Raw genomic sequence first — 21,422 nt, forward strand, 5'->3', positions numbered from 1 at the left:
GTTCTGGGTTGTTCTTCTGCATGGTTTTCAATGCTGCATGTTGGTTTCTCTCAAACTTAAAAAAAAATCTAAAAAATAGAGGTTTGAAGGTGCTTCAGCAGTTCTAGTCAGTTTGCAATCTTTACAACGCAATTTTTTTTTTTTTTAAACTGCAACACAAAAGCATGGATATGAAACATTTTCTATATATTCAGCTTTTACTAACGAGTAGATTAAGAGATCGCTTCCTGAAATGTATGCATTTAATGATTTAGGGTCATGTTCCTTTGGTCACGTTACCCAGAATGCCTGTGGTCTGTGGAGGCACCATCAATAAAACAGTGACCATGAATTTACATCATGTTCCCTATTCGGAGACACTTCAGCTCCATGACCCTAAAAAGCTGCATCCATGTGTCGTGCGATGGAAACAAGCCTTTTATTTTATGCACAGCCCCTTTAGGTGACTGCGGATGTCTTTTTTTCTGTCTTTGGTAAAGACCTTACCAGGCTCTGTTCCCATGTTGCCTTCTGTGCTGTTTTTCTCTCTTTTCAAACATACAGACATCATCTAAACTGCAGCAACACAAACACTAGTTTTGTCTGTTTCCATACGTTTGTCTCTAACACCGTCTGCACACGCGCCTTGCATCGTGGTTTTGTTCTCTGCACACATCTCCCCATCATCCTGCAGTTTTTCCTTTTTTTGTGATGTGTTAATGTTCCTCTGTGTTGTGTGTCGGTCAGATCTGCTGCTCCAGACCTCCATAAGCTGAATGAGGACGGAGAGCTGTGGCTGGTTAATCAGGGCTTAAAGGAAACCATCAGGTGTCCCTGATTTTCGAGCATGATGCTTTGGCCCTTTGAAAGAAAAGGAGGAGCACTGTTCATTCACTCTATCACTGTTCCATCAGCCTCTTTCTTCACTGTCTGTCCTAATATCCGAGGGGAGATCACTGTAGACCAGCTTGGTGTTGGGTTTTTGGGTTGTTTTCTCATGCTGCTGCTGCTGTTGTCTGTTCCAGGGTACCTTATCTTGTTGCTAACCTCGTTTGCCTTGTGGATCCAGGTGCAATAGTTGTTAACAATGTTACTACCATGTTACAATTTTACACACGTCACTATATCAGTACTGATCATTCCTACGGTGTGACGGTAACTGTGATTCGATGTAAACGTGACTTGAGCACGTTAGTCTGATGAGGCCGATGCAGATTGGTGAGGCGGTGCGTCTCTTCCTCTCGGGTCGGCCTGCTTCAGCACTTCTCGGCAGATATTAATGACTTTGCAGAATGAGAGTTTCAGCTCTGTGCTGCAGCAGCATGCTGCTTTCCTTTGGTGAAAAGCTCCACCTGCTCTCTATCATGGGTTAAGGCTCTGTCACTGACTGCTGTTCCCTCCTGTTCATGTTCTTTCTCGTGGTTGTTCCTTGCTCCCACACATCGCCCCGCCCTCCTCCCCTCTGCCCTCCTTCCCCGTCCCATGTGGCCCTTCCCTTCCTCATCAACTTTTCAACTTCAAGGTTGCTGGAGCACCAGCTACAGACTCAGAAGCGATCTTACGACGTGGAGGTGGAGGCGCTGCGCGGCGAGCTGCAGAGCGTGAAGGAGGAGAACAACCGCCAGCAGCAGCTCTTGGCCCAGAACCTTCAGCTGCCTCCGGAGGCTCGCATTGAAGCCAGTCTGCAGCACGAGATCACACGGCTCACCAACGAGAACCTGGTACGCTGCTGCGTACAGATAATAAAAAAGAGAATTAATGTATAGATTACTAGAGAAATAGGCATAACACTGGTAGTCATGGATACATATGAAGTTGGATGTGGATATTTCCTTTGAGGGACCAATGATTTTAGAAAAATCTAGTTTGTTCCATCCTGCTCTCAGGTTAACTTGATTTCAGATATAGATCAAAACAGCTGTTAGATATAAGTTGAAACCAAAATTCACATTCAAGACACTTTAATCTTTACATCGACAACATGAACTTTTTCTGTGACTTTCAGGCGCCAATCTGACATCTCCCAGTATTTCTAACAAAGTGAAATAATATTTGCTCTACATCAACTTTAGCTTTGAATGGATGGTGATAAAATATTGAAATTAATTATGTATAACAGAAATATAATCTTCGTTTCCCACGCATGAACTCGAGGACCTCAAACATCCAGACACATACGCACACACGCACACACACTTATGTGTATGAATGATGTCACCTGACAGGAACTGTTGGCCGATGACCCCACAGCCTATCAAGAAGCTCGAGTCATCATCTTACGACGGATGGTTGTATGTAGAGACGTGGTCTGTCTGCACGTGTGCCTGCATGCGTTTGAACTAACGGAGGTTGTTTTGACTCAAATAGAGCTGAGCGTCGCTTTAACTCTTCACTGCAGTCTCTGTAATTCACAGCAGCCTGGAGCACTTCCCTCTTTTCCTGTTTAATATAGATCAGCAGTTCCTGTTATGATTCAAACTTTACCACCAACTAATGACTCTTTTTCCAAAGAAACTTTTGCATATGGGGCGCTACAATTCCCCAAAATGCGTTGTTACACCAGTGGGGGGCAGTGTTGCTCATCTGAGCAGCCTTTCAGTTTGTCCTCACAGTTTTCTTTTTTCTTTTCTCTTTCAGGATCTAATGGAGCAGCTGGAGAAGCAGGACCGAACCATCCGCAAGCTGAAGAAGCAGCTGAAGCTTTATTCCAAGAGGATTGGAGAGATGGGTGGTAAAGGACGCGCTCTGCTCATGTTTGTGTGTCCGAGAGCTGCTGTCCAACGTGTCGTCTGATGTTCTGTCCTTTTGTTCTCTGGCAGCGGGTCAAACCGAGGGTCAGACGTCTCCAGGTCAGATGGTGGAAGAGCCGATTCATCCAGTCAACATTCCTCGCAGGGAGAAAGACTTCCAAGGGATGCTGGAGTACAAGAAGGAGGATGAGCTCAAACTGATCAAGAACCTGATCCTGGGTGAGAACCAATAACAATGAGGAGGGAAATGACGTCCATGGATTAGTAATAGTGTTTCACAGTGTATTACTAGATGAGAGAATCTGCTTCACCTCCTTCCATCAACAATCTTTTCTGTGTGCGTCCCTCCAGAGCTGAAGCCCCGAGGCGTAGCCGTCAATCTGATCCCAGGTCTGCCGGCCTACATCCTCTTCATGTGTCTGAGACACGCAGACTACGTCAATGACGACCAGAAGGTCCGCACCCTGCTCACTTCCACCATCAACAGCATTAAGAAGATCCTGAAGGTTCGTATCAGACGGATGTGGGATGTTCTGGCCGACTGTCGCCTCTCTTACTGACTCCACTTTGTTCTTCTTCATCCCACCAGAAACGTGGAGACGACTTCGAGACCGTTTCCTTCTGGCTGGCGAACACCTGCCGCTTTTTACACTGTTTGAAACAATACAGCGGGGACGAGGTGAGTCAGTCCCGAAGGACACAGTCACCGCGCCGGACCCTGTAATTTCTCACTGCAGGGGTCCGTCTGTGCTTGTGTCTTTGTTTCAGGCCTTCATGAAGCACAACACATCGAGACAGAACGAACACTGTCTGTCCAACTTTGACCTGGCGGAGTACAGACAGGTGATCAGTGACCTGGCCATCCAGATCTATCAGCAGCTGATCAAATGCATGGAGAACATCCTCCAGCCCATGATCGGTCTGTGCACACGCCCTCCTTTGTTAATGGACACGGATGGTGTGTGAAACTCACTGAGCCTGTTTCCTGCAGTCTCCGGGATGCTGGAGCACGAGACCATCCAGGGCGTGTCGGGGGTGAAGCCCACGGGTCTGCGCAAGCGTACGTCCAGCATCGCCGACGAGGGTACCTACACCCTCGACTCCATCCTACGGCAGCTCAACACCTTCCACTCCATCATGTGCCAGCACGGCACCGACCCCGAGCTCATCAAGCAGGTGGTGAAGCAGCAGTTCTACATCATCGGGGCCGTCACCCTGAACAACCTGCTGCTGCGCAAGGACATGTGCTCCTGGAGCAAAGGCATGCAGATCAGGTGATGGAACTGCTCAGAGGAGAGGCCGGTCACAGGAAGTGTTTGTTTATGGACTGATGTGTGCGTGTGTTTACAGGTACAACGTGAGCCAGCTGGAGGAGTGGCTCAGAGACAAAGGTCTGATGATCTGTGGAGCCAAGGAGACCCTGGAGCCTCTGATCCAGGCTGCACAACTGCTGCAGGTGAAGAAGAAGACAGACGAGGATGCCGAGGCCATCTGCTCCATGTGCCAAGCCCTCACCACTGCTCAGGTAATCTGCCCTAGTGTGCTCCGGCTCCATATGGTCCAGGCCAGAGTTTCTTTTCAACCGCAGTTTATCCAAACTAGGTTAATAAAGCAGAGAAGGAAAGACAACTTTATTTATAGAGCATTTCATTACCACAAAACTCACTGAAATAGAATTTTAAGAAGAAACAAAACCATCAGTTTAAACATATTGACAATGCTCAAGTACTCAGCATTCACACACTAATGCTGCCTTAAAACATCAAAGAACGGGACAGGAAGTGAATCCTCTGTTAAATGGGAAGCCGTTGAAGTGATCTGAGTATTGGAGTCACGATGATGTCTTCTTGGACCTTGTTTTGTTGAGATAACTTGAGATAACTGTTTGATGTCACAGATCGTGAAGGTTTTGAACCTTTACACCCCGGTCAACGAGTTTGAGGAGAGAGTGTCTGTTGCGTTCATACGCACCATACAGGTACGTGCAGTTTCAAGGGTAAGACAATGTTGCTCCTGAAAACACCACTTTATATTTACTCTATTACGGTTTTTTACATGCTTCTTACATTTCACCATCTCTTGCATTTCACCAGCAGCGCTGACTGAACTTTCACCTGTTCCCTTTTTCTGCCCACAGACTCGTTTGCGGGACCGCTGTGAGACTCCTCAGTTGCTGATGGACACAAAGATGATATACCCCGTCACATTCCCGTTCAGCCCTTCCTCCCTCGCCCTGGAAACCATCCAGATCCCCACCTCACTCAATTTAGCCTTCCTTACCCGCGTATAAACACACCAAAACTAAAATCTGCTGGTTTTACCCCAACATAAATAAAGTCTGATTGGTGTCTACTTGAACACCCGCTGAACCGTCCCCTTGCATCGGCGCGTCACTTCTTTCCTCTGGTCACGCACACACACCTCTGTGATACACATGCCACCATCCATCTCCCACTTGTGTAAATAGCTCGCCTCATAGAGAAGCCGCAGGAGCTACATCCAGATATCCAACAATGGTCCCAATATAGATCCTTGGGGTACACCACAACTAGAACTAAGACCAGCAGGTAGCTCACCATTTGCCCCTCCTCTCCGAGATGATATATACCCCCTTCAGATTCCCGTTCAACCCTTCCTCTCTCGCCCTGGAAACTATCCAGATCCCCGCCTCGCTCACCTTATCCTTACTCACTCGCGTCTACACACAACAAACCCACAATTTGTGTTTTTAACCTAAATTAAATAAAGTCCGGTTGGTTTTATTTTGAACACCCGCCGAACCGTCCCCTTGTATCTGCACATCGCTACATCTCTCCCCTCCCACACACACACACACACACACACACACCCCCGGTATACTGTTGTAACACAGTAGGTCAGTGTATTTGTCTCGTTATCGCGTGAGATTTTACGTGCTGATGCGAGAGGGAAACCTGAAACGTGACACTCGCGTACAGGAATGAGATTTCACTTTGATGTCAGACATGATGAAGATCACCTCCTGGAGCAGACAAACACAGCACACACTGTACCATGTTATTTATACGTATGCTTATAAATATGTGTTCGTATTATATGATGTGTTTAATTTATTGCATTCACTTCTGCCCCTATGCTTTAAGATTGTACAACATGTCTGACCGCGTTGTTGTTGGCAGGTTTTTGGCTCCATCCTCATATTAAAGTCGGCATCATCAGTAAATGTAGTTTAAGGATTATTTGTTAGCCATTTAATCGGGTTTCTCGATACACCTCCCGGGTTTTTGGCAGATGTAGCGTGAATTTTAGCCGACGGGGGAGATTGAGCCAACGTTGAAGAGTTTTGACCTGCTGCTGTTTCTAGACCAGAGCTGAGCGCCGCATGTTGTTTCCTTACGTTATCATGCAAGTGCGGCTGTATCATCAGGAGTTTGCACTGTCGGATCTTTCTTCTCTTATCTCTGGTTACGGCTCTAAGCAGAACTTTGAAGATGTTTTATTGTTGTGAAGTTATTTATTTCAGTATTGTCATGACACTTTCTCTTATAAAGCCATGCGTCACTGAGGAGAGGGTCTCTCTTCTCCGCCATATTCCAGCGCTGTTGCTAGCTGTGTCAGCGGACAGATTGCTCTCGCTTTCTCTCCTTTTGCCTTCCTGTCTGTAGCAGAGAAATCAGAGTTTTCCTCACCAAAACCAATAGAACAGGTAGAACGTTTGTGCTCAGGGTAGGATCTGTGACCTGCGTGGTTTTGGTTTTGGTAGAAGAAAAGCCTCCATTTGTTCCAACAACAACAGCAAATCCTTGCCTTGTCTGCATTCTCCTTGCTGCTTCATGGTTGCACTTTTACCTCCTCAACTCCTGCTTTCTTAACCAGCAAAATTTGCCTTTTTCCCCCCCTAACATGAACCTTTTTCTTTGCCTGCTTTTATTACAGTGCTCACATATGAAAGAGTTTGGGATTAGACCCCAAAATTGGCTGTTTTCATGTCGGCGACCCTCTGACAGACCAGTGCTGATGACATTATCAGGATATCAGAACGGAGGAGTTTAGCATCCGAGTTGTTTAATGTTGCACATGTTAATATCCAGATGTTGCCATGGGGACCACATCATCCATCTGCCTTTTCTTTGTGTTTGGTGTAACGTGTAGTGTAAACAGTGCATATCTGCAGTCTGGGGCGCGACAGACTGAAGTAGTCGCTAAAGCCCACGAATGTTCCAAACATTGTTAATAAAGTGTGTTCTGATCTTAGCTGCACATTGTGAATGAAGCCTTATCTCAATCATTTGCTCTGTAAAGGATGTTTATGACCAATATTGTGGTGTTATCTTCTCTTTGTTTTTTAAATCATCTTTCTTGTCCTGCCATTATTGTCAGAACCCCCATCACACTGGTTCATTCAAATGCACTTTTTTAGCAATTCGCTTCAACTGTTCTTCCTTTAATTCCCCCCACCAGGCTTCCTCCTCCACGTCGCACAGCAGCCTCCCTGCTCACATCATCGTCATCATCATCATCGCGCGTTGATAGTCGGGAGAGAAACGGTCCACCGCCAGTTGAGCGATGTAGTTTTCACGCCCAGGAGTTTCTGTAGAATACGACGTAGACACATGTCACACAATCGTTGTTCTTATCAGCATTAGAGTTTATTGTGCCATTAAAATAAATATATAAATATAGTTATAAAGTCTAAAGTCATCACCCTGGTTTCGGCCACGCCGGTGTGAGCCCCGCTTCCCCTCTGACCCCTGTGTACATTTGACAAACTGGACTGTTGGTAGTCTTTGGTAGCTGTGATTAGTGAATGTGTTCACCGTTTAGAAACTTAGACTAAAGTGTCAAATCTGTAAAAGAAAAATAAAAAACAAAAGCTCATTACCGTTGGACTGTCTGCAGCAGCTTCTTTACCTCTGTGCCAGTCGATGCCTCGGTCATGTAAATGAGAATGTAATCATGGATGTCACATGGTGCAGTTTCATTTGATTCCAGTTTACACTTTGACTCAGCGTCGTTCTGAACAACTGACATGTGCTCCTGTGGCTAAGCTAAGGCGTACGGATCAGGTGATGGAAGCCTCCCCACTGCTCAGGTAAACTGTCCCGTGGGTCAGTGCTCTGCATCCACAGAATCCAGGCCAGAGTTTCCTTTCAACCGCAGTTGGTCTAAACTAGGTTACTACAGTAGGAAAGGAAAGACAACTTCATTTATAGGGTATTTCATCACAAAGGAACTAACTGCTTTACATTAGAAACACGTTAGAAGAATTAGAAAACATTAAGTCGTTCAAAGAAAAGCAATATGTACTTAATCGCAATGCTGAGAAATAATGTAGTTTAAGGAGTATTTGTCCTTTAATCACATTTCTGGCAGAGGTGTTACACACATTTACTCCAGTTTACACCTATTGGATTCATTCAGAGCTGAATCGGTGGGACTTTCCTCACAGTTTTAGCCTCCAAACTCAGGTCTGCAGCAGTAAAAGCTGAGCGGAGTCGCAGCTTAAACACTAAGAAGATTACCACCTTCTCCTCCTTCTCCCCCTCAGTCCTCTCCCACACTAAAGTCAGTTCCTCAGGTCAAACACCTGCTGCCCACAGAAGAGCAAAAACATTTCTGCCAGGTAAGATATTTTTTTAATGTCTTTGACATTGCTGCTGGCTGTTTACTGATGTTCATTGATGGTATCATCAGCTGACAATGGAGACATTCCTGTGTGAGCGCTATAACCCAGCAGAAACAACAAAAGTCATAACTCATGTCATTGTTTGACACCTGGATAAGTTTAGCCCAAATTTGTGTTACAGCTCATAGTTCTGACTGTTGCATGGCTGCCAAAGATGTGAGATAATGCTTGCGACAGATATCTAAAAAAATAATGGTTTCAGACTTTAATATTCAGCTGTTACTTAATATTTAACTGAACCGGGTTTCATGTGTTTGACTGGACCTGTGCAGCACTTAAAATAGCTGCTGCACTCCTCTGGAGCTCGCATGGATCAGGCTGGAGTAGATTAGCAGCTACTTATCTCCAGACACAGAGCTAGAGAGAGACAAACGCCAATAAAACCACCAGCTACACTCACGCTGCATGCATTGATCTCCGCGTCCGGGTCGTCGACAGGCGCGTCGCTCTTCCTCTGCAGCCATGTGCGACCAGACGTTTGTGGCGGCCACTTTTGGCCCCTGCGACAGCTGTGCGAACCCGAGTCCACTGATGAACATCTACATCAAGAACGAGCCCATCAACTACTGCTCGTTCTGCGTGGAAATGGTACGTGATCAACCAGAACTCACTGAAAAATAAAAAAAACAGCTCAGTGTAAACCCCTAGGAATCACTTTAGGACATACGTCTAACTGGCTTCTGTTCTAATTACTGGAACATATAAATGAACAGAATTTTTTTCCACTTTCAACACCTCCCGCATGATTAAAGCTCTTCTGTTTCACTCTTGTGAGGAGGACTGTTTATCTTTATGATGATAAGAGAGACACTAGATGAGTGTCGCCATCTCAGAGTGATGGTTCGATTTACCGACACCGATGTTTGAAATTAAAAAAATAAATAAAGTCTCACTAGAATAAATGATGAATGCTAAATTAATAATGATGCCAGTGATCAAATATTAACGAAACAGGCAAATATTAATGGGAAAAAATAGTGAATCTAAAGTATTTGCTGTTGAAATTGTTTTATCTATGTTGTTATAATCTGGACTGACTCGTTTGGAGCGTTGACAAGACTTTTGAGTGCGAAGAAAACAGAGAAATGTATCATCAAAGCAGCATAAAGATGCAAGTTGTAGGCTGGGTTAAGAGTGGGAGGAAGAGCCAGAGCTCCTCATCATCAGTGAAAGCTCTCCAGTAACTCGCCTCCCCCCTCCTCCCCCCTCTGTCCCCCCGCCGCCGCTCCTCCGGTGCTCCGCCGCTGTGTCGCGGTGCTCCGCGGTGCTGCCGCCGTCCTCTCCGGGTCCAGATGGCCTGTCGGGAGCTCCAGAGGGGAGAAACTCTGGCCAGCCTGAAGCGGGAGAGTGACACCCTGAAAAAGAAGCTGGAGGAGGAGCGGGGCAAACTCAACGATGTGGAGTGTAAGTGGATTTTAAAAAGCAACGTTTATCCGTCAGCTTAGAGTTAAAGTTATGAAAATATATTTTTGAGTTACGGTAACCTCATCTGTTGCAGATTATTAATTCTTGGTTACGTGTTGATTATAAAAATCAACACGTAACCAAGAATTAAATAAGAGTCACTCCAGTGAAGAGTCTGCAGTTACTTGACCTCGCCACGAAGAGGCGCTCTTCTAGAAAATATGCTATTGTAGTCATAAATATAACAAAATGGTTAAAGTACTATTTATTTATACTATTGTAGTCGTTTGGTCATTATAAAAATATCCCGTTCAATCCATGCAAGCATGTTAAGAGTTCTCTACATCTCATTTTGTGGAGTTCCTCAGGTGTGAACTCATTAGTTGCTGTTGTTGTGACTTTACGTTATTAGTGTGTTTGATCAGCCACAATGAGCCTTCGACAATAACCCAACAAAGTTTTATGTAATTAAGCTGTTTAATAGTCATATATAGTAATAGACATACTAATAGATCTGATGTATCTAGTACAGATGCAATTTTACTTAAAGGTGTGTGTGTCTGTGTGTGTGTGTGTGTGTGTGTGTGTGTGTGTGTGTGTGTGTGTGTGTGTGTGTGTGTGTGTGTGTGTTTGTGTTTCAGTGCATCAGGTTGCTGAGAAGGTCGATACTTTAGGGGCACTGTCATTGAAGACCAAACGTGTGCTGAAAGGTCACGGGAACAAAGTGCTGTGCATGGACTGGTGCAAAGACAAACGCCGTCTGGTCAGCTCCTCTCAGGTACACACACACACACACACACACACACACAATATTCCAACACAAAAATCAAATGAAGTTTGATTTCTATGCTGTTTAACACAACAGACCTCACACAGATTCAGATTCTTGGCTACAGAACCATAACCAGGCGTCACGTGTTCCTGTTATTGCATTTAAACTGATACTGAATCGTCTTTTTTTTATCCAGGATGGGAAGGTGATCCTCTGGGATGCGTTCACTCTCAACAAGGTGAGACATGTACAAGTAGAATTGCAAAAATGAACATGTGTTAAGGAAAAATACCACTGTCTTTAATAGAAGAAACAAAAACGACTTATTTATCTCTACTGATGTTGATCTTCACATCTGTTTTAGTAACTATATTAAGCAAGTAGGAGAGAAACCATTTATGAAATGTGCGTTCAAAGATTATCCACCCATCTGTCCCCCCGTGATGGCCGAGCGCCACGTAAATGGCAGGCAGGGTCCGTGCACGCAGCAGACGCTCACCCTGAAATAATCCCCTTTAATGCTCGACACATCCCCATCACTGCAGCCATGGCAGCGCGTCACTGCGCTCTTCCTTTATACTTTTATCGTTTTGAATGTTAACAGATTGCCTCTGTTGTGTGCATGTGACAGGAGCACGCTGTGTCCCTGCCGTGCACGTGGGTGTTGGCGTGTGCTTATGCTCCGTCAGGCTGTGCTGTGGCGTGTGGGTAAGTGAGACATTCGCAATCAATAATAAATAATCTACAACAACGAATTGTACAACCTGTTTTTAAAGGATCAACATAGTTGCTTGGTTGCATTGCTTCTTGCAACCAGTTGTTTTAAACTGTAAATGATCCCTTTTTTATCTCCATCCACAGAGGATTGGATAACAAGTGCTGCGTGATCCCGTTGTCATTGGACAAAAATGAGAACTTGGCTGCAAAGAAGAAATCTGTGGCCATGCACACCAACTACGTGTCAGGATGCAGCTTCGTTAACACCGATATGCAGGTGGGGCCCTCAGGTTATCCCTCATTCACATTTTATCTCTGTGCTGGGGTCCCGAGAAATCACTCCTGTGTAGATATTGATCATTGGATGATTGCGTTCAGACGTGCACATCTTGAAACGAAATAAACATTGCGTGGGGAAATCTTTCCCATCAACAGCAGGAAATATGTGGCTGCTTTAAAGAGGCACAAAACAGTTTGTTCACACCACTCCTGCACGTTGCCCCTGCGGGGTCCTTCAGGGAGGGAGGGATGGAACAGATGAGGGGTGGGGTGGGGGGAGAGGTCTGCTGTCCTCTGTGTATTAATAGATGCTGAGTGGCTTTTATCTGGAGAAGAGTGGAACAAACTGATCTGAGAGCAGAGCATGGAACACATAACGCACACGTATGCGTGCACGCACACTGAAAACAGACCTCGGGTTTTTCATTAGAGGCGTGTACATGTGTGAGATCAACCGGTGAACCCCTCCCTGTCGCTGCCTATGATGCAGACGCTGACAGATGTAGATGTGTGTGAGGTTGCTCCATGTGTGTGTGTGTGCGTGCATCAGTAATTGTGGCCCTTGTGATAAAGTGCACGCAGGATGTGGCCTCCAGCAGGAGCTCTCTAATCCGTCGCCCTGCAGAGCTCTGATGTCCGCATGTGTCTTTAAGTGCTCACAAATCACCGCCATTTTGGCATTTTGGGCGTGCAGCCAGTCGTCCGTGTGCGAGAGCTGACGTGCCGGTCGTTTGTTATAGAATTTTCTGCTTCCTTCCTTCTGTTCAAATGAAACTGAGTCAGTTCCTCCCTATTTCTGGACGTTTTCATGTCCTGCTTGAGGGTTTAAATTGAGAAATTCCATGTTGAAATCACATGGAGAGAACCACAAGATTATTTTTTAAAGAATATTAACATAACAGACAACCGGCATGTTTTATACGTATATAAATATATATTTTAGCATTGTTGAACATTAAAAAGAGCACGAAATTTTGTGACTTTCATTTTAAACTAAAGAAAAAAGTCACAATATGTTGAAATGTTTATGTTGGTTATAAAAATGTATACATAAAACAGTCACTGCTGTGTGTGTGTGTGTGCGTGCGTGCGTGCTGTGTGTGTGTGTGTGTGTGTCAGATCCTGACCTCCAGTGGCGACGGCACATGTGCCCTGTGGGATGTGGAGAGTGGGCAGCTGTTGCAGAGTTTCCACGGTCACACAGCTGATGTTTTGTCCCTGGATTTCATCCCATCTGAGACGGGAAACATTTTCATCTCTGGGGTGAGAGTTTTGTTTTTGATTTCAGACATGACAGCAGCAGCATTTTCTGGGACTGCGTTTGCTTACGTGTGTTTTTGCGCACGTCAACAGGGCTGTGACAAAAAGGCCAACGTGTGGGACATGCGCTCTGGACAGAACATCCAGTCTTTCGAGAACCACGTGTCTGATGTAAACTGTGTAAAGTGAGTCTGATAGGAAATGTTTAAATCTTCAAGCCTCCTCAGGAGGAGTTCACTGGTGCAGCAGGGCTAACTGGGCTAACTGGGCCGTGTGTGTGTTCAGGTTCCACCCCAGCGGTGATGCGTTCGCCTCTGCTTCTGATGACGCAACAGTGAGTCTCATCATAGGTTTAGTCTGGATTTTAGGATGTTCGCTGTCATTTCTCCAACATGTCTGTCGCACCAGAACCTCTACTGCTCATTTCATGTCTGGATCACTTTGTCTTTCCTGGCTTTCAGTGTCGTTTTTATGATCTGCGAGCTGACCGAGAGGTTGCTGTCTACCAGAAGGACAGCATCATATTTGGTGCCTCCTCCCTGGATTTCTCTCTGAGTGGTGAGGATTTTCGAAGCCCGTTTAAAGGCTAATATTCTTAATAACCCACCACTGAGAATTAAATATGTTAACTTGTGATTTGAAGGATGATGTGGGAATATTAAAATTTGTATTTTCGGTTTACCTCCTTTTTAAACTTGTCTCTGATTTGAATTAAGTCATTTCTTTGGAATGATCAGTTACCGAAAGCACCAAAGGAAAATTTTGATATTTTGGTGACCAAAAAAAACGATCCCTCATCTGTCCCACTTCCTGTTTTTCTGAACTTCCCACTTCTTTGCACAGGACGCCTGCTTTTCACTGGGTATAATGATTACACCATCAACGTGTGGGATGTCCTGAAGGGATCTCGGGTGTCTGTTCTGTTTGGCCACGAGAACCGTATCAGCAGAGTCAGAGTGTCACCTGACGGCACGGCTCTCTGCTCGGCATCCTGGGACAGCACCTTACGGGTGAGCAGGTGTTTCCCTGCGCAGATGATATGGGGTTGAGTCATTTAAAGAGTTATATTAAGAACAGGGTTCTGTTCTAAACACAACTCCTAGTCAAATCAGTTTCACATGTTCATTTTGTGGAAATGTAATTAACTGGTTAATAGTTTATGATTTATGGTCTTGTCTTTGCAGATTTGGGCCTAAAGGTTTTTCTGCAGTGAAGAGAGCAGCAGCATGTGACTCCAGGTTCCTGCTAATAGGATTCATATGTTTTTATAGCTTGATTATGTATACTGTAGTTTTCTCTCTCTATCTAGTGACTTTAAATCAGCAATAATCACAGTAATAAGTGATTGTTACAGTTTATTTGTACCAGAAACACAGGAAATTTACAGGTATAAAACAATTTCCCAATTTTATTTTATTTTTTTTAGCTTAAACTATTTAAAAGTATAAACTTATAGTTACATTTTGTGAGGGGAAACAGATTATCAAACAGTTTTTGAGTGTGAATGTATGAACCAAATGTTTGTCAGGATTTCATCAAATGTGCTGCAGCAACAGTGAAAACTGACGTGGAATAAAAAGGTGCAAAATGTGCAGCTCGCAAAGACTTGGAGTTTTAAATTGTAGGAATTGTTGTATATTCATTAGAAATCTAATTTGTTCTGTGATTTCTTCTCACAAGTCTCCTATGTACATTCTGGAACACCCTTAACTCTATCTAACAAAGAATCTGATAACTTTATTTAACCTTTGTCCTTTTGTTGTTGTTTGTTTATTTATTTAAACAATTATTTATATTTATTTTATTGCACCATTAAGGGAAAACAGAGTAACAGATGGCAGGATTTAAGTTAGCAATGTTTGTTTGTTGAGATAATTGTGTTCAGGAACAAACTGGTAGAGTTTTGGTGGTCTCCTTGCGACAGGGGGCAGCACTTAAAAAATGAGAATCTTGCTTGAAGTCAAGTCCTTCAGTGGGGTTCAATTTGTCTTTAAGAAATAACCTCTAAGATCAAATAACTGTGAACAATGTGGGCAAAAGGACCAATGTCAACAGTTTTTCCCTGATGGACACCCCCTAAAGGGATCAATAAAGTACTCTTGTTGTAAAACTGCGCATTTGATCGTAAAAACAACCAACCAAAAGGTTCCACTGCTGGATGAAAAATCCATCAGGTCAGCATTTAAACCTGCATGTTGTTTTGAAAGTGTTATTTCTAATAGGTGACTCACCAAATTGCCAACGTGTTCAGTAAAACTGTGGGAAAATACCGCCACCTCCAATTGTTATTGATTCAATGACCAGCTGCTCACTATTCCACATCTTTTCTCATCGTTGGTCAAAGATCAGCCGTCCACATCATCACATTACATCAGGCAAACTGACAAATTCAAACAAGTTCAGAATGTCAAGAGTCTGTGTTGGGGGCCGAAAAATGAACTCAAATGAAGAGGCTTAAAACGTGGGAAAGTAGAGGGAAATAAAAGAGTGTAGGGAAAATGTAAAACCAGTAAAGATGATGACGTATGAGCAGGAATTACCCTAAAAAAGATGCACAGAAACTAATATTATGCTTTGATCTGCATTTCATTTGAATACAATCGCTGGTGTTTTCAGTTCCTCATATGCTCATTCAGTGGTGGGTGTTTGACTGGAAATGAAATAACCTTAAAATAATCATCTGGCTGCTAAAAATAAAACATTTTAAAAAAGTTTTACAAATCGGAACATTTATAACAATACAAACCAACAAAACCAACACCCAAAAATCTTGTTCGAAATGTATGAAAGTGAGGCATTTCCAAGGTGCAATATATTGACCTAGATGAGTTTTTATTACCAAACACTTATTATTTTTGAAGTATTTTACAGTAAGCCCACAGGGTATGAACTTACTGTTCTGTTTGGAGCAAACATCTATCACTATTCTGAGGGCAGCTCACCTTTAACCTTTCCCATCCCTCTGCACTGGTTTTCTACACCTGGTTATTTGTAATTTGTCCAATGAGCTTTTCTATTTCTCTTTCAATATGAGTTCAGCACTAAAGCTCATATAGAATCAACATCCAAAGACAGGAAGATTATTTGATTTGTACAGTCACTAGAGACGCTTTACTTTGTTTAATTTAAAGCTTGAATAGCACAGAATAGTTTCATTTCTCGGAACTTTCGACCGGTTTGCCTTTCGCGGGGGCTTCGACTTTCGTTCGTAAGGTTAATTTTCGGGGGATTCTCGGGCGGATGCAGCGCGTTGGGGGCGGAGTCACGGCATAAATGGTGCGCCGGCTGAAGGGAAGCGCCGCGCGTCGCCTGCCTTGTCTCCTTCCGCTGTCCGTACTTGCATAGAGCAGTCACACCGCTGGGAGGGTAAGCTTTTGTCTCCTCTGTACGTCCAAACGCGGATTCACACGCGTTCTTTCTTAACTTGTTGTATTTCAGAAAATCATACTTGTTGTATTTGAGGTGGTTTTAGTGGCGCTAAACAGAGCGGGGTGTCGTAAATGAGCCTGCCGCTGACGCAGCTCGGTTGTCGCTCAGAATGAGCTCCTTTGTGTCCTCCATGATGACAGATCAACGCTTCTTGTAGCGGAGGACACGGCCGCCGGTAGCCGGATTTTAGCTGGTCGACCTCTGGTTTAAGGAGAACAGGGATAACACCAAGTACTGCTGTCTTTTCTGTCGGTTTTTTGTGGGTATTATCATCGTTAGCTCGCATCATTCGACTCGCTTTAAACTGCGCATTTGCTGTTCGTTGCGCCACTGCTAACATTGACCAAAGAATTCAGCGTCAGAAAATTAACACCGGTTTTTAATCATCTGAAAATATCAGCTCAGACGGTGCGCGTACAGAAAATAGTCGCAGCTGTTTCAGATTTCTAGAATAATGCTGAAAATTGGACGGGGTTTAAATTGATGCTGCATGAGCTTTGTGGGGCTTGTGGGTAATGTAGTTTTTGCGCAAGAACGGGCAACGGTAAATCCCCTGTTGGACGTGGAAATGGGCCTTTAAACGGTTGGGTTCGCACTAGTTCAAAACTATTTTGGTAAATCGAGGGCAGATTTATACTTAAAAGTGTGGTTTGAATGAGGAACAAATGACAGGCACTCAGAGTCCTCAACTTTTTTTTTTTCCCCTCTGCGTGTAGAAAATGTCGTGCGGGCTGTGGAAAGAGACCCTGGCTCTTGCAGAGGACTACCTGTCCCTGTGCAGCACAAGCCAGTGTCCAGCCCCTCCACCTCCCAGCGAGTCGGCCACTGCCATGAGGCACCTGGGTCAGGACATGGAGAAGCAGCACCAGGCTCGGTTCAACTCCCTAGCTCAGACCTTCCTGAGACAGTGCGGGCCGGACCTCTGCTCCAGCCTCAGGAAAGTGATGGAGGAGCTGGTGGGAGATGGACACTTGAACTGGGGAAGGGTTGTATCCCTTTTCACCTTTACTGGGGTGCTGGCCAGACTGATGCAGGAGCAGAAGAGCACAAAGCCGGGGCTGGACCCTGGACAAGAGCAGCAACTGGGACAGGTGCCCGAAAACTGCAGGGGACTCGCGGAGACCATAGCAGACTATCTAGGAGAGGAGAAGAAAGACTGGCTGCTGGAGAATGGCGGATGGGTGAGTTGTAACAACATGTCTGCCTCTAACCTGATGAAAGCACAAAGATGGTTGTGTGGAACTGGTTGCGTCAGCGCACCAATTACAGATAAGATAAGTGAAAAGCAGAACTATAAAATAAAACTGCAGGCTTGAAAGTAGTACTTGTTGGAATCCACCTAGTTGGATTGGACTGTTTACTTCCTGCTCGTGTTTGCATTCAGATCTTGGTGGTTTCATCTTGCCTGCAGATGGGAGGAGTTGTCCTCCTTCTCATGTGGCTGCTCCGATTATCTGAATTGTAGAGCAGAGCTCAGATCTGACGGGCCCAAACTGCAGCTGCAGCATTTGTATAATCAACAGTAAAATTCAAACTGGAAATACAGGAAAGGTTTGGTCACAATGGAGTCATGGTGTCAACAATAAGCCCAAAGAATAACTTGGCCTTCATTTCAAAAAGAAAAGGCTCCTTTCTCTGGCTGCTGGTTCGCCCAGACACGTAACTCAGCAGATGGGCGGCGTATTACCAGTCAGAGCTTCGCCGATGGCCTTATTATAAGTCGGTGTGGTTTGACTAGGAAAACAAGCAGCAGGTGCACTCGTCTGTCCTCGGTTTTAAAAAACACGAGGGAGAAATGCAGCTGGGGTGAGCGACAGCAGGTCTAGCTTAGGTTCAGTTCAACCTGCGGAACTAAAACCGTTGCTGTTTTGCTTTCACTTTAGCTGATGGATATTAACTATTCCTTCTGTGTCCCCCCCCCCCCCCCCAATTCTCTCACAGGAGGGGTTCTGTAAGTACTCCCTCGCTGCCAGGGAGGTGAATCACGACTCGTCCATGAAGACCGCACTGTTCGCCGCTGCCGGGGTCGGTCTCGCCGGGCTCACGTTCCTCCTGGTGCGCTAGCGAGCCCCCCCGCCGGTGATCGTCCCCGGCCACGCTGTCCTTTCATTCAGCACACTAACGTAGATGTTAAAATTCCAACATCGATGCTGCAAAAACGGGCAGAATCTGTAGTGAATTCAGGGTTGTGATCGGACGTCATCAGTTGAATGTTTGCACACGCTCGGACCCAACAAGCCACATTCTGTCACCCGCTCCTCAAAGATTGTAAAACACAATTCAATGCCTTCAGAAATTCGAGAGTCGGTGGCGTGGGTTTCATATCGTTTAATGAGAAGGTGCAGTTTTCTGCGCGGAAACCCTCTTCATTCAGTTTGTTTTTCAGCCGTGCAGCTAAAAGATTTAAGTTTTTTCCACTTCTGGTTTTATGTTTTTAAAATTGTCAGCTGCCTTTTTATTCACGTGTTTACCTGATTTGTGTATGTGGTTTAGAGCCATTCTAGTGTACAATGTATAAATTAATATATTATATTTATATAAAATGAAACAGTGGCCCCCTTTTTTTTTCTTCCTCTAACCGCTAATCCAGTGAATCGTTGAAATCCATCCTGCATTTCCGTGAATGTGTGATTTCCCGAGGTTTCCAGATCTGTCCTGACCAAACACGGTGCTACGAAAGGTGGAACCTACCAGGGACCAATCTGATTTCAAACATCCCTATTAGAACAAACTGTTGCTATGGCATTTATCTCCCGCAGATCTCTTGAATTTTATATTTTTTACATTGTTTTGTTTAATTTATTTGTCACTTTTTTTTTCTAATAAAAGTAATCATGGACTCTGGCTTCCTCTGGCTTTCTGGCTGTCTCAGGATGTGACGGTGCCTCCGCACACCCAGACATGGTTATAAATAAGAAATGTTCTGCCGTCTGTCTACACGTTCCTCTTCACATTATTATACAGAACGTACACAAAACAGAGAAAGCTAAACACCGGCACAGCTGCAGATTAAATTCTGGATTTTATTTTTTTTTCTTAAACACCCGATTGCGCCGGTCTGTCTTTAGTCGCTAGAAAGTTTCACCAAACCTGAAGTTTATTAGTTAACCTGCAAGAACCCCTAAATTTAGTTTAACACAAAATTCTGAATGGTGAAAATGATAAATGGATGATTATTGCTTTAAAAAGTCACATCAGCTTTGTTGGTGACCCGTTGAACCCTCCACCCCAGTTTAGTCTGAAAAATCCTCCTTGACTGAGCAGCAGACTGATTTATTGAAAACAAGATGATTAATGTGGGATTGTTTTTGAAAAGATTGCCAGCAGCTCTGCACCACAACAGGCTTTTGCCCGTCCATATGTTGGTATTGATCTCTTTAAAGGACAAATCTGAATGTTTTGCACTCGTCTTTTTTTTGATTCCCACAAAGGCATTAATCTCTACATGGCCTTTAGTCTCCGCTCTTGCCATCAGAGCTGTGGGATGTTGAGAGTAAGCGACTGGATATCCATCGACCGTCCAGAGGGATTATCAGGAGCAGCTTATATCACACAGCTGCAAAGTCTGTGACCTCGGACAGACAAATTCAAAACATCTGTGTGTAAAACCTTTTGGAATTTCATGGTTTTCTGCATTCATTGGTCATAAAATGGTATCTGACATATTTAACATTCCTTAAATATTAACACAAAACATATTCCTTTCTTTCTTTGTTGTTGAGTGGTGAGTAATTCACTACTTTATCCTGAAGAGCAGACACAGATGCCTGGACAGGAGCAGGCAGGGAGCCTGAGTTCTCCTCTCTTAATCTCCTCAAAAACTTCTAACCTGTTTGAACTTCTTTATCATCGTGTCTTTCCACAGTCAACAACTGAAAACCACCATGTAATGACCATTATTAGCATTTTTCCTACTGTGTACTTGAAGTACGATATGACCCTGAAATTGAAGGAAAAATCATCATTCTTAAGGTAATGGAGAGGAAAGCTGGTCGTGAAACACTCCCCACCACCACGGTGCATCCTTCAGGTGAAGTCCTTCCTGTGCTGTTGAACATAAAGTCATTGATCTATTTATAAAATGATTCTGCTATTATCATGCAAAATATTTTAATTATTTGATCAGAAAATTCTTTTAAAATTTACAACAAAGAAAATTATTTTTCTTGTTGCTGCACCTTTTCCCACCATAACTCAGCATTAAATAGTCACATAGTTCCCCCAAAAATATTCTCTATTGCATTGTTGAAATTAAATAGATCTTGAAGATAAAGGAAATACAGAGGAGAGAATAAATTGCACACTGCACATAACCAAGTTTTACCTTTATTTAAAAAAGACCAGGAATAGTTGTTTGATCAGTCTCCAGCTAACAACCAGTACAGGCTCCCAAACCATCAGCGATAAACTACAAATTATTATCTTTCTTTTTCCCCAAGTAAAAAGGAAATGTTACATTTTGGTTCATTATTCATATTCTTTTAACTACATTATTGAGTGATCTGATGAGAAGATTTAGTTGAAAGTATAAAACCATGCTACATTATTAAGTATAGAAGGCATCTATTCCCAAAAAGTCAAAGCATTCCATTTATTATCTGTTGAATGATTTAAAAGCCTGTTTGTGATATACCTAATTTAATTTGATAAACCCTTCCAGAGAAAGCGCAGTAGTAAAGTGGGCTTTAGATGGCTGTGATGGGAGTAGTTCTTCAGGCTCCTTTCAGCTGAATAGCTTCTGGAATTCTTCGTGTACACACCGTATCTTTTAGTGTGTACAGTCATAAACAGAAATGCCAGTCAGTGTCTGGCTCCTCAGAGTCGCTCCCATCACCTATCTGTACTCACACTGAAAAGATTTGGTCTGCTGCTCCTCACTGCACTTTCAATTTTGCAAATTATGGTAATGTTTGTGATTTTGTCCTGAAAGGAAAAAAATGCACCATATTTCTCTCAGTGTGAATACAGAGGGGCCTCCATCTTAAGGGCACTTGTGAAGATCCCGTATAGGCTACATCTTCTGTTTAACTTTGGTCACAATCTGGCCAGAAAAAGAAAAAAAAAGACAGTTTCATTGTCTCATTTTACTTGAACCTCATTTGGTCAATTTACTCTAATCTGAATTTTATATATTACATGGATGGCATACACTAACTACCTTTTGTTG

The 21,422-nt window shown here is 43.8% G+C and overlaps 4 protein-coding genes across 16 annotated transcripts in view; 3 read left to right on the forward strand and 1 right to left on the reverse strand.

Moving 5' to 3' along the window:
* myo5aa (myosin VAa) overlaps positions 1–7,557 on the forward strand; it is a 30,987-nt gene extending 23,430 nt beyond the window's left edge. For 5 of the 10 annotated variants that reach the window (XM_003969565.3, XM_029846303.1, XM_011609718.2 and 2 more), the window contains 12 exons: positions 727–807; positions 1,502–1,700; positions 2,205–2,270; positions 2,617–2,710; positions 2,799–2,948; positions 3,081–3,235; positions 3,319–3,408; positions 3,498–3,648; positions 3,721–4,003; positions 4,080–4,254; positions 4,627–4,707; positions 4,867–7,557. In XM_003969565.3, coding sequence (XP_003969614.1) covers positions 727–807; positions 1,502–1,700; positions 2,205–2,270; positions 2,617–2,710; positions 2,799–2,948; positions 3,081–3,235; positions 3,319–3,408; positions 3,498–3,648; positions 3,721–4,003; positions 4,080–4,254; positions 4,627–4,707; positions 4,867–5,019 — 1,678 coding nt within the window. In that variant the 3' untranslated portion in view covers positions 5,020–7,557. The remainder of the gene's footprint in view (positions 1–726; positions 808–1,501; positions 1,701–2,204; positions 2,271–2,616; positions 2,711–2,798; positions 2,949–3,080; positions 3,236–3,318; positions 3,409–3,497; positions 3,649–3,720; positions 4,004–4,079; positions 4,255–4,626; positions 4,708–4,866) is intronic. The other 5 variants (XM_029846304.1, XM_011609723.2, XM_029846308.1 and 2 more) reach the window with 3 other exon arrangements.
* Positions 7,558–8,261: 704 nt separating this feature from the next.
* gnb5b (guanine nucleotide binding protein (G protein), beta 5b) lies at positions 8,262–14,930 on the forward strand. The gene is made up of 13 exons (XM_011609717.2): positions 8,262–8,331; positions 8,833–8,982; positions 9,687–9,798; positions 10,440–10,576; positions 10,767–10,808; positions 11,202–11,278; positions 11,432–11,564; positions 12,686–12,829; positions 12,920–13,011; positions 13,112–13,160; positions 13,288–13,384; positions 13,670–13,836; positions 14,011–14,930. The coding sequence occupies exons 2-13, from the start codon at positions 8,857–8,859 to the stop codon at positions 14,020–14,022; spliced, it is 1,188 nt and encodes a 395-aa protein (XP_011608019.2). The 5' UTR covers positions 8,262–8,331; positions 8,833–8,856; the 3' UTR covers positions 14,023–14,930.
* Positions 14,931–16,065: 1,135 nt separating this feature from the next.
* bcl2l10 (BCL2 like 10) lies at positions 16,066–19,099 on the forward strand. 3 transcript variants are annotated; one of them, XM_003969562.3, is made up of 3 exons: positions 16,066–16,192; positions 16,972–17,436; positions 18,197–19,099. In XM_003969562.3, the coding sequence occupies exons 2-3, from the start codon at positions 16,975–16,977 to the stop codon at positions 18,317–18,319; spliced, it is 585 nt and encodes a 194-aa protein (XP_003969611.1). In that variant the 5' UTR covers positions 16,066–16,192; positions 16,972–16,974; the 3' UTR covers positions 18,320–19,099. The 3 variants fall into 3 exon arrangements, with proteins under 3 accessions (XP_003969611.1, XP_011608017.1, XP_011608018.1); XM_011609715.2 differs by having other exon boundaries at positions 16,112–16,211; XM_011609716.2 differs by lacking the exon at positions 16,066–16,192 and adding an exon at positions 16,285–16,486.
* A 1,466-nt stretch (positions 19,100–20,565) lies between these two features.
* Positions 20,566–21,422, reverse strand: part of trpm7 (transient receptor potential cation channel, subfamily M, member 7) — a 32,730-nt gene continuing 31,873 nt past the window's right edge. For both annotated transcript variants that reach the window (XM_011609713.2, XM_029846299.1), the window contains exon 43: positions 20,566–21,296. The gene's annotated coding sequence lies outside the window, so the exon portion shown is untranslated. The remainder of the gene's footprint in view (positions 21,297–21,422) is intronic.

This window comes from Takifugu rubripes, chromosome 13, assembly GCF_901000725.2.
Source record: "Takifugu rubripes chromosome 13, fTakRub1.2, whole genome shotgun sequence".
NCBI classification, from domain to species: Eukaryota; Metazoa; Chordata; class Actinopteri; order Tetraodontiformes; family Tetraodontidae; genus Takifugu; species Takifugu rubripes.

What these genes read in the sequence shown, in the direction of transcription:
- bcl2l10 (XM_003969562.3), top strand. Translation starts at nt 16,975, where the DNA reads ATGTCGTGCGGGCTGTGGAAAGAGACCCTGGCTCTTGCAGAGGACTAC. An exon ending in TGCTGGAGAATGGCGGATGG is followed by an intron (nt 17,437 to 18,196) that starts GTGAGTTGTAAC and finishes ATTCTCTCACAG; the next exon opens with GAGGGGTTCTGTAAGTACTC.
- gnb5b (XM_011609717.2), top strand. Translation starts at nt 8,857, where the DNA reads ATGTGCGACCAGACGTTTGTGGCGGCCACTTTTGGCCCCTGCGACAGC. An exon ending in GCTCGTTCTGCGTGGAAATG is followed by an intron (nt 8,983 to 9,686) that starts GTACGTGATCAA and finishes CTCCGGGTCCAG; the next exon opens with ATGGCCTGTCGGGAGCTCCA. An exon ending in GAAACATTTTCATCTCTGGG is followed by an intron (nt 12,830 to 12,919) that starts GTGAGAGTTTTG and finishes GCACGTCAACAG; the next exon opens with GGCTGTGACAAAAAGGCCAA.